At 32.1% G+C, this 12,424-nt stretch overlaps 1 protein-coding gene across 3 annotated transcripts in view; it reads left to right on the top strand.

Moving 5' to 3' along the window:
- The window catches only part of LOC128999701 (dual specificity calcium/calmodulin-dependent 3',5'-cyclic nucleotide phosphodiesterase 1-like), a 64,513-nt gene that overhangs the window by 44,943 nt on the left and 7,146 nt on the right, over nucleotides 1-12,424 (top strand). For all 3 annotated transcript variants that reach the window (XM_054426336.1, XM_054426337.1, XM_054426338.1), the window contains 7 exons: nucleotides 1,295-1,411; nucleotides 3,177-3,317; nucleotides 8,010-8,179; nucleotides 8,801-8,962; nucleotides 9,815-10,017; nucleotides 10,954-11,097; nucleotides 11,478-11,582. In XM_054426336.1, the coding sequence (XP_054282311.1) occupies nucleotides 1,295-1,411; nucleotides 3,177-3,317; nucleotides 8,010-8,179; nucleotides 8,801-8,962; nucleotides 9,815-10,017; nucleotides 10,954-11,097; nucleotides 11,478-11,582 (1,042 nt within the window). The remainder of the gene's footprint in view (nucleotides 1-1,294; nucleotides 1,412-3,176; nucleotides 3,318-8,009; nucleotides 8,180-8,800; nucleotides 8,963-9,814; nucleotides 10,018-10,953; nucleotides 11,098-11,477; nucleotides 11,583-12,424) is intronic.

Genomic DNA, 12,424 nt, shown 5'->3' on the forward strand with positions numbered 1-12,424 from the left:
TACAGGTATCCTATACAAAATGTAAATAAATATTTACTTTAATGATTGACTATAAAATATTTCTGACCATATTATAACAATTTGTTTCATTGAAACTAACATGTTTTTGTTGCCTAGATACAGTACTGAACTAACTATCATATTAAATAATCTGAAAGATTTCTACTCTAAAAGCATAATATATTTATTCCCAAATTTATTTGTTGCATTAGACCACACTAATGTGCTGTTGTTGTATATTTTGTCTAGATATATTACTATCCTGGTTCATTCCTTGGATTAGAAATTCTCAAGATCAGGATTGTATGGCAACAACAACAAAACAAGATATAATGACAAACAAATCTAAAAATGTTAAAGCATAAATTAAATTATGTATGAGATTGGAATAAAAATCTACCTTAAAACTTATAATTACTTATTTTAATAGTACCAAATAATTAATAATGCAACCATTTCCGTTTCGTTAAACTTGAAATTAATTGTATAAATACTTAACTGAATACATTTAACGAAACAACTTTGTATTATGATGCAAAATTGTTTTTAAAATTATATGTGCTTTATTCACCTCTACTCTGCATCAATTGCTTGATATTTATCAATTTTAATCCAACAGACAGTTAATTTAATCGTGTTAAGAGTAAGCAATATACATTTCTTGAATTGGTGTTCACATTTCTTTCACATGCTTCAAAGAATTATTTTCTCTTCTTTTTACGTCTTTCACCTTTTTAGGAGCATAGTTGAAGCTACTTGACCTAAAAATAGTTACTTTCTTATAAATAAACTTATTTAAACAAAGTTTTACGATAAGAGTAGGACTCTTTAGAATGGGAATGCAGATTTTATTTTTTTTAATTTCTCACAGGAAACGCCACCCACCCCATTTACTACATCTAAACTACACCAAATCTGATAAAATATTTTCCCAAATTTAGGATTAAAGTTAGTAATTTAACGAGAATCGATGTGATAACGGCTAATTCTATATTAGTTAACTGTCTCATAAGTCATTTACATTCATACACACACTTACACATTTACAGACATTTACATTGAAAATTACACGGCCTTTATAATAGTAAAACCTTGATAACAAGACTCTCGGGGAATATTAAATAACAATTGTTATCAAAGACGACTTATTATCGAGGTTTGTCATGTTATTAGGGGTATTAAGTTATAGGGAATTTGGAAATGACACTTGTTATCGAGGGTAACTTGTTAACGATGGTCTTGTTAACAAGTTTCCACTGTAATTGATTACCTTAAAGTTGTTTTTTTGTTTCAGTCCCTAGACGACTGGTCATTCGACGTATTCTCCCTAGGCAAAGCGGCGCAGAACCAGCCTGTCAGATATCTCGGATACGACCTTCTTAACAGATACGGCTGCCTGTCTAAGTTTAAGGTAGGTTTAATTTTACATTCATATTCAATAAAAATATTCAAATAATAATTGTGTTAATTGTCAGTAAATTCATTTCTTGTATAAAATTAATTAAGAGTGAATATTTGTTTTCTACTGAAATAAGATAGAAAATTTATAGTCTATTTTGTATTTATTAGCCTGAGCACTCGCTCATTGTTAATGAAATGTAAATAAGTAATTTTATTTGTGCTAAATCACCATATATTTAGTGAAGTAACAATAAACATATAGAAAACATAAAAACAATCTCTACATGTCCCGGACAGAAATAAACCTAAATTTTTCTTCAACTGAGTAGTTGAAGAAAAATTTAAGTTTATTGTCTAAGTTTATTGTTACTTCACTAAATATATGGTGATTTAGCACAAATAAAATTACTTATTTACATTTCATTAACAATATTAATAATATATTAATAAATCTATACAGACTTACTTACTTACGTTACAAGACTTACGTTACTTATTCTTTAAGAAAATGAATACAAAATCAATGTAAAGTTGTATTCTCTCTGAGTACAAGCCCCCTCAACAAGTTTTAAAAACTTGGTGATCAAAATTGCTATGAATGAATTAGATTGATTTATAATATTTAAACATAATTTTAAATCTGTTAGTCCTCAAATTTTGTAGCCATTGATTGATATACCGCACTGTAAAATTTACTTTAAAGTGCATTTTATATCTGCGGACTTATACAAAACTGTAAATGAATACATAAATAAAGCTTTAGATCTTACTAAATGATAAACTAACAGTATCTAAAGGTCAATTTAATTGTTTACTATTGATGTTTCACCGTCGTATGTAAATATTTATTATTTCCATCCTAAACTTAGGGAGAAATTATCACACCTTTATATTACTCATTAGAGGAAGAAGTATTAAGGAATCGTTTTATAATCATTTTTACTTATCACGTATCTATTTCATGTTATTAATTTTTTATGTGGCTTTCAATCAAAAAGGTCTAATTTATTTTAAAGTGCTTTATTCATTAGTAATTCAAACATACATACTATAACATAATATACACATATCCCTTAAAACAACCCCTTAGAAATAAGATAATTTCGTCTGAAAGCATACCAAGTTTAACTTCTTAATAAGTTTTTGCATTTCTGCATTTCTATGGATAAAAACGTTCATTTGACACTCGCAAGGCCTAAATATTAAAAAAATTTCCTCATTATAATTGTTGCGAGTTTTAGATAAAATTTTAGAGTACTTAAATTATTAAGCCTCAAAAAGTGTTCTGCTATCGATAGCTTATTTTATATTATTTATTTAAAAATATATTTTACGGTGGTAGAGCGCGGGACATTGGTCTCTCAGGTCCTGGATACACAGCCCGCCATCACCAATGAATTTTTTAGACCTTAGTAGTATTACCGCAACCTCTAGGCCTAGCCTTAAGTATTGGGGAAAACAATACCGGGTTATTAGCCTAGGACATTTGCGCATTCAGGACAAAAAAGGGAAAAGTCCATATAGATATAATTGGGAAGTATTGCAACATCCAAAATGCAATTTTGGACTCTGATTGCTCGTTAATTAATTAGTGGTTTCTTTAATCCATTTGAACAATAGGCCAATTATTGTTTGCTTGACCTATACATACATCCATTACCTTACATAACCAGGCATTTTTCTAACAAGTGCCCTACTCCAAATGTGTGTTTATATATTTATTTACCTATGATCAAGGCATTCTTGCACTAATGTTTTTATTTTGTCCCAAACAGATAAGTCTTCAGACAATAGAAAACTTCCTCAACAGGGTCGAACAAGGGTACTTGAGGTATGGGAACCCTTACCACAACAATCTTCATGCCGCCGACGTGGCCCAGTCCGTCCACTATATGCTCTGTCAAACAGGCCTCATGGTAAATATAGCACTTTTTACTCCCCCCCCCCCCCATACATAGTATAAGGAGAAAGTACTGTTTTCGTCAAGATTTTTGAGTTGAAGTTTCGGTGAACATACTCCTGAACCCCAAAAAAATGTTTTAAAGTGATGTTTGTGAGTATGTGCATGTGAACAGATCTACATACTAAATATGTATCATATATCACTAGTGGAACCCCGTCGAAATCGACGGTTAATCTTGAGGTTTTATGTAAATTCAGCTAATTGTGATGGATAGAGTGAAGTCATTAAAATCTTAGTTAAATGAAGGGAAGATAAGCAATAATAAGTATGACGATTGTGTTCCCTAAAAAAAGTGATTGATGAATTCGTTTAACACAATATTTCCTACCTTTTTATCGGCTTTAGGTTGCCCAAAAGGTTTTTAGGAGTCTTATAATTGTTTGTTCATGGGTTTGTTTCATACCAAGGCCACTTTCACTATATGGGAGAATGAGTTCATATAATTAATCTATCATGTTACGGAAAGAGTCAATATTTATTACTAACCACTAATTCCATCTGCTTTAGGAAAACCATTCAGATTGTATCCGGATTTATAAGTAATATTCATCTTTGGTCATAAAAATACAGAATTCTATCAGCATATTAAATAAGTTTTTTTTGTTTGATAAAAATATTTGATTCTCCAGAAAGCAGTAACATTCTTACTTCGATGTCAGCAATTTTAATTCCTTCTCTTGCCACATCGACCCATGCATTTAATCATCCTGTTCTTACTTGATAATTCATTAACTTATAGGGTAGTTTTGCCTTGGCCTTATAGATCACATAAAGCTGTGCATATATTTCGTGGATTGGAATGAACCATAATAGTAGGAAATTTTATCACAAATCTTGAACATTTGCGGAACCAAATCCATAACCTAGTCCAGCCTTGGTAACAAATTATGAAAATGCGATGAGATGTGATGTGTACGATGTGAACCCTGTTGTGTTTCCGAATGTTTTGTATGTAGTGAGGTTTAGATGCGTTGTTCGACCTAGCTACATGTGTACATAAAAGTAAAAACTGTGTACACATTTTTTTTTAATACCTGAATTGACATTAGTTCACATACTTTACCAAAACCATAGACTCCGTAGTTAGTCTATTCCAAAACTTGAACACAGCTCTCATCCTCAACGTACTCATTTATGACACAATTTTCAACCCGATTATCAAAAACTGTTATACCAATAAATGAATCTCAGGTGTTCTTTCTTGAATTTAAAAATAAATGGTGATTGAAAGTAGGAAAATAGCAAGTGCCAACCTTACAATATATAAGCTAACCCGATAAGAAATAGTTATATGTTCCTTTGAAATTGATATGTCACACTTATGTCATAATTTAAAATTTTCTAAGAGCAATAATGCATAGATTTTTGAACAAAACATTTAAAACGTATCATAAATTCATCATTTTGTTGAAACTATAAAAAACTTGCCATGCGGTGGAGAATCCATTTAAAATCATAAATAATAATGTAAACATTTAATTTTGACAGTTTCAGTAGACCTTTGAATACAATTTTAATATTAACAGCTGGTTCATTAAAATTAGTGTAAAATTATCCATATGGTCGAAATGGAAACAAAATTGCAGAGGGAACTTTAAAGGCCTCTGGGGCAGAGCCGCAAGGAAATTTACCTCGTTTCTATTTTGAGGGCTCACCTACAGACCAATACCTTTCTTTAGACACCCCTACCAAGACCCCACTACACTACAGGCCGGAGTCAAGCCGCGGTGACGTCACACAAGTCGCCGAAACTCAGCGCCAGCAATACACGGGGATAAAGCGGGGTTTGGTGTCGCGCTTCGATAAAACTGCCCCTGATCGTCAAAATAAATTAGTAAAATATATGTATTATATACCATTGTAATCTGCATAAACTGACGATTGCATCGGTGTAACTCTTGGATCTCCAATGATTAACATATATTTTTTAATCTGATAATAAAACAACACTTAAGAACGTTGTACGTGTGATATAAGTAATAACTGTATGTTTTCATATTTGATGGTTAAAAAAATACTATATCACAGTCATAATTGCCTCTATAATATTTTGTACTATAAATTAGTTTGTTATCTTGTAGGCCTATGATAAATAAATTATATAGAACTAATTTAAACAAATACATTTTTGTTTTATGGAACACTAAATAAATATATCTGAACGTTTTATTTCTCATTATATTTATTAAATCACATAAATTTCAATCTTAACAGCAATACAGTATATGTTACCGTTGTTAATACATCAATAAAGACATATTAAAGTCAATATACATATATATTATTTATCTGTAGAAATTCTATTACAGTACTTTTTAATTCAGTTGTGCTCGGGGTTTAGTTTATCTGATTTCATTTTCTTAATGTTTTTTTTTATTTTTACTATCCTTTCCTTTTTTGCCTTATCCCTGTTTAATTTGTCATTGAAAGACTTGGAATAAGTCAGACCTATTGAAAAGAGAAAATTAGACCTATGAATTGATTTTAACCATTTTCACGATTAGCAGCGTCGTGCGGGAATCTGAGGGGTCCTTCGTAGTATAATTGCTTTTTTTAACTACTAGGGGTCTCAATCCCGGGCCTTCAATCCAATCCCGGGATTTCGGGATTCGTCTCAGCCGATCCCGAGATTATACAATATTATGATTTTTTAACTTTTAGCCATTTTAAATGAGCGAGAAGTCCCCTCGTTGAGTACTTTAATGTTTAAACTGGCCTTACCAGTGTTACACTGCGGAATTTCGCCAGAACTTTCATCACCCGTCTTTCTTATTTACAGTGTATACATGTTGATATGTCACTCTAGAATATAATAAGTACATTTAAAAATCGCAATCGCACGTAGCCTATATGTTATGCTAATATACAGATTAAAGATATCTAAGATGAAAAGATTAAATGGGAAGAATCACGAGTAGCAGCGTAAAAATGTTATTTTGACTGACAGCAATTAAACAATAAAGATACTGTAAAACAATAAACCATCTGCTTATGTAGTAGCGTGTATATGAAAAACGTAATTTAGGATTGTAAGAAATTTAATCACCACACTAATAACCAAATACGAAGATAAATTTATAGACCCTAAATATAAGCAATCTTTATAATTATAATGAAATTATAATGATGTGTTTATAGTTATATTTTATGGCTTCAATGAATATAATACATCAATTTCCGATTACAATGTTATATTTGCTACACCAATTGCGTTGTTTACGTTTAATGTCAAAAGTAAAACTCAAAATAACTTATAGGCCTACTTTAATTAAGTTCTTAGAATGTAATAACATTTGCAGAAAGTATATCCAAATCGTCTAAAAACTGAAACATAAATTTACATTCGTTCACCTATTGAGTTTAATGATAATTTAATTTTCCAATCAAAATAGATCATTGATTATACCATTTCATATAATATATTTACTGTATCGTCCTAAAAATAAAGAGTATATGTGTTTCAAGTGTTATTGGACGTATTTTTATTTATTTTCCGTAAGTAAAAGTCCCCAAATTCACAAAAAACTAAATATAAACATAGGTTTTGCGATCCCGTTAATCCCGGGATTAAAAGTCACCAATCCTGGGATTTCTAGGTATCAAAAATCGGCCGGGATCCCGGGATTGAGACCCCTAGACGCAACACGACGATGGCATGATGACTAAATACACTAAACTTCATCATACAACAACAAAAACAACACAGAGCACGTGGGAATTGGTGCCGCACAACGTTGTGTCAGGCGGCGAGGCGCGGAGGCGGGCTCAGTTCGGCGACATGTGTGACGCATCGATCTCTATTAATTAATAGAGATCGATGGTGTGACGTAGCACCCGAAATGGAGGGGGTAGCTCCGGCCTGTAGTGTAGTGGGGTCTTGCCCCTACCAAGTTTCTACGCCCAGCCGTTCTCTCAAATAAGCTGTGACAAAAACCTCGTTTTCCTCCATAAGAATAACATGGGATGGGAATTTAAAGGCCACTGGGACAGAGCCCCGAGGGAATTCTCCATGTTTCTCTTTTGATGGCTCATCTACAGACCAGGACCTTTCTTTTGACACCTCTACCGAGTTTCTACGCCCAGCCGTTCTCTCAAAATAGCTGTCACAAAGAAAAACAGTTTCAAATTAATATATAGATAGTTACTCTCACCAACTACTTATATGAGGGTTGTTGAAAATTTAAAGATAAGTTGAATAAAACAAGTTGGGAACATAGTCACTTATAGTTTGTCCGTACCGATTGTTTTTGTTTTTGTTTAGTAAACTCTTATTTACTGTATTATTTTGTAAATCAAGACAATAATAGGTTAAATTAATTTTTTTTTAGAATTCAAGTTGGAAATAATCATGAAATAAGTGTATATAGTTGCCATCGATAAATTTAAGTGGTAAAATTACAAATTTATACAAAAATCTGAAATGAACACGCTAAAAAAAAACTCACGCTTCTACTGCAAGAAATGTAAAACATTCTTAGCCGAGTGGATAATATTGACACCATTATTAAATATATTTTAACTCTCTCAACATTTATCAATTTATCAATTATTTGAGATGGAGACGCCACCTCGCGTATTTTAACCCAATTTTTGAGTGTAGAATAAGATCATCTTTGTAGCTTTACTGACTGATCCCTGCTTGCAGAACTGGATGACGGACCTAGAAATCTTCGCCACACTGATCGCCGCTCTAATACACGACTACGAACACACGGGGACGACTAACAATTTCCACGTCATGAGTGGAACGGACACGGCGCTCTTGTACAACGACAAGGCAGTTCTAGAGAACCACCACCTCAGTGCCTCATTCAGGTGAAAATCATGTTTATTTACAAAAACTCTCACATATTTCAATGCGAAAATAATCTCAAATAGGTTATATGAACCGGCGTGTGATAATAATTTAAACAAAAACTTGGGTTACCTCAGGTGGTGCCTACCGACCTCTTTTTTATTTCCTCATACACCTGGTTTGTCGACCATATTGCCACTAGGCCACTATCTATAGCTCTTTTCATATAACAGTAGTATGCCTGTTAGTCCTACCATTAAATCGTTTCGATCAACGTCTTTATTATAATAGTATTGTATTTTTAGTTAGTACTTTACCTCAGTTACTCTGTAAAACAGTTAAATTGTACTTAGAAACGCTCGGAAATAAAGGCATTTTTATTTATTTTTTATTTATCAACAGGTTGCCCTCCTATGGAGGTTTTCCGCTTCTTCTGTTTCACATTTTTATTCCAACTTATTAAAGCAATTACCTCTTTTTAGCTTTAGAGTAGTTTTAAATTCAAAATACTGCATATGGGGGAACCAATAATACGTTAACTGGGGCTTGAATTACTTATATTTATATATTTTGAATGTTTTAATTTTGCTGTTCTCTTTGGGTTGTGCAGCATCATTTCTGAACTTGTTTTCATGTCGTAGGGTTCTTAAAGAAGAAGATTGCAATATTTTGAGTAATATGTCGAGAGAAGAATACAGGGAATTCCGATCTTTAGTGATAGAAACAGTACTGGCAACGGATATGAGCTGTCATTTTCACCAACTCAAGAACATGAAGAATTTACTTTCTCTTCAAGAACCAAGGTAAATAAATTAATATTTTGGTCACAATTGTATATAATTTAATACAAATTTTTAAGAATCAACCAATATAAATACACCTTTTTCCAAACTGTTTTGAATTGTGCCTCAATAAATGCCTTCTTGCGTTGAAATATCTCAGTGAATTTAAAAACAATCTGTCCTATGAAACAGAACTTATAACTTAAGTAATATTTTCACAATCTATTAAACTAATATAAGAGTAAAACTATGACTATAATTTCCAAAGAAAAGGTAAAAAATCATGTTTAACATTGATTTAGAATACAAGTTTCCTCCTGCAAAATCTAACAGGCAAAGTCCATAGAAAAAATATTTACAATTGTTCTGTTTATTACATTATTATAAACTAAAAGAAATTGCATAGAATAACCCAATTGCACAGAGTAACCCAATTGCATTAATAATAACAAGAAGAATAAATAAATTACATAGGACAATGAAAATTCAGACAACTACCAATAAAATAACTGTTCCCTTATTAAATTTTTCATTGTTTAAGTATGTCTCAGAATTTTTTTTACTACAAAATGGTAGTTTTGTTTAATTTATGAAACTATTTTTGAATGGCCTAATCCGATGGATATTCCGTAAAACTATTTGGATTATTAAGTTTATTTATTGTGTAGTGACATAATTTATTAGTGATACTACGAGTATGTGAAATTTTACAATCACTGGTAATATTATTACTGTTTTAGTATCAGCTTTATAGGACTTTTTCATAACTCTAGGTACGCACCTCATTACAAAGTACGGGTCAGGCTACTAGTTGTATCCTTACTCTTTTTAATTTTGAATTACCTATTAATATTTAATTTTTTTCAATGGCAGCATCGACAAGGCGAAGGCGTTATCTCTAGTTCTCCATTGTTGTGATATCTCACATCCTGCCAAGAAGTGGGATCTGCACTTCCAGTGGACGTCGCTGCTACTGGAGGAGTTCTTCCTGCAAGGAGACCGAGAGAAGGAGTTAGGACTTCCATTCAGCCCTCTCTGTGACAGGAAAAACACCTTGGTCGCGGAGTCTCAAATAGGTTTGTAGGAAACAAAACTTGCATCGTAAATTAATGCAATTCTGGGCAATTACTTGGTCCACCCCAAACTTTGTCAACTTGGTCAGCCCCAAACTTTTTCCTATTTTACTACGGTCATAAGGATGTTCTCAGAAAACAAGAAACATATAGGTACCTAACATAACCTAACCTAACCTAGCCTAACCTAACCTAACCTAAACATAACCTAGCCATACCTAACCTTGCGGGGCTTGAATGATATGTTTCTTGTTTTCTGAGAACATCCTTATGACCGTAGTAAAGTATGAAAAAGTTTGTGGTTGACCAAGTAATTGCTCAGAATTACCTAAATTAAAATCTAGACTAATACATACTGTATTTCATCTATGGCCTAAAGTGACTCCTTTCGACCGGAGTTCAAGTTTTACTGAAGGAAAATTAGCGTGGGTTTAAAAGACACATTTTGCCCTTGTGATGAACTAAATTTTTCGTCATATTAAATCATTATTTGAACAAACTATGTTACAAAACTATCCAAAATCAGCATTTCTTAGGATCGGACCAACAACCTTCAGGTTTGAAGGCGGGCAATATTACCACTCAGTTAAAAGTAAGAAGTTGTGGCTAAGACACAAAACACTTAACAGGATAAACTTCATGATATTAAATGAACCTATGCTACCTATTACTGCTGCGCCCATTCTTCTACATGCAAGTCTTCAGTGGGGATTAAGCTGGTCTAGTGGTAGAGATCGGCGCTTCGGAGCCCGAGGTCCTGGGTTCAAATCCCGCCAATCAATTGATTGTATCTATGTGATAATGCCACGACCCTCTAGGACTAGCCTGAAATAATTTGTAAACAGTTCCGGGCTAGAATATGTGATTCCTCGAGAAGTGATGATGGGAAACATAAAAATATCCATAGAGCCGAAACTGAATTTGCCACTTTTGTTGCAGGTTTCATAGAGTTCATCGTGGACCCTAGCATGTCAGTCTGTAGTGACATGTTAGAAGCCATCCTCGCCCCCGTGGTCGCCCCTGCGGCCGCCAAGGAAGTCAAGAGATCAGTGTCAGTCTCGGAAGACACGAGAAAACATCATGGTAAGAACTCTCATTCACTTTGAGTAATGCTAAATAGACTCATTATTCCAGTGTAAAGTATCAAGTCCGTTATCTGTTTCTAATTAACAGTTAAAAGCAAAATATAAACTCAAATAGCATTTTCATCTGGAAAGAACCATGTACTTGTCACGTCTGAAATTTAAAAGGGTAATTAGATCTCACGTTACCATCCAAACTTATTCCAAACAAGCTATATACATTAAGCATATAGTTTAACAAATGTATTTATCGATTGTCTAGTTGTGTGTTACAAATTATAAGAAGTTAATAACAGGTTATAAGGAGTACCTTTTGTCACAGTTTTATTAAAATATTTATATTTTCATACATAATATATACAGTTTTAGTTTAATTTCCAGAACAAATCAATTGTGACGATGCGCCGCCTCCATTCACAATAAAAAAGCCTTGGTTAACCTGCCTCGCGGAAAACAAGAAGATCTGGAAAGAAAGAGCAGTTATAGGTATGTATTTGATCTGTTAGTTTTACTCGTAAATATTTATCTACGGGTGTCTCGTAGGTAAGTGCAATAAATTTCAGAAATATGTTTAATGGATAACGATAAAAAAAATAAAAAGTAAATTTTTCTGAAACTTCTGGTTGAAACAATATCCGTCTCTTTTGTTTTTTTACTGTACTTCTAATTGATATCTTTAAAAGTATTTAAGATATCCTTATAAAATTGTGTACAATGGTTTTAGGAAATGCTAATCTTTTTTTTTTTAAAATAACCATTGAAATTATATGTACTTGGATTTCAAAATATCGTTTTTAGTTTGTACAACTTAAATCTCTATAGATTGGTTGGGTTTGTGAAAAAAATTCAAGTACGCGATTATTTACCATTTACTGTAAGATCATCTAACAAACAATACCAAGTTACAAATTTGAAAATAGTAAATAGCCTATAAATCAAGATTTTTTTATTGCAGGCCTACTGTATTTCGGTTTTCGATATATAAATTTAAATGATTATTTAAAGTTCCATAAAACAGTTTTCATAAAATCAGTATTATTTTTTTAAATAGTTGTTATAAATAATAAAACAGTCACCGTTTAAAAAAATAAAAAATTGTATTTATTTACTTATTTTTATTTTTAAAATATGTAGTTTTTTGTTTATCAACTTATTGCTTCTTAAAATCGTATGCCGGTACCAAATTTCATAAGAATAGCATATAGTTTTTAAGATATAAGTTAAAAAAAAAATAAATTAAATTATTGTAAATATCTTGCTACCCAGGCGTTTTTGGAAAAAAACTGTTTATCTTAATTTTAATTTTGTTTTGCCTTATTTGAACTGTT

Source organism: Macrosteles quadrilineatus, unplaced genomic scaffold (genome assembly GCF_028750875.1).
Source record: "Macrosteles quadrilineatus isolate MER2022 unplaced genomic scaffold, UCM_ALF_1.0 Scaffold_8__2_contigs__length_117827958, whole genome shotgun sequence".
In the NCBI taxonomy this organism is placed as follows: domain Eukaryota; kingdom Metazoa; phylum Arthropoda; class Insecta; order Hemiptera; family Cicadellidae; genus Macrosteles; species Macrosteles quadrilineatus.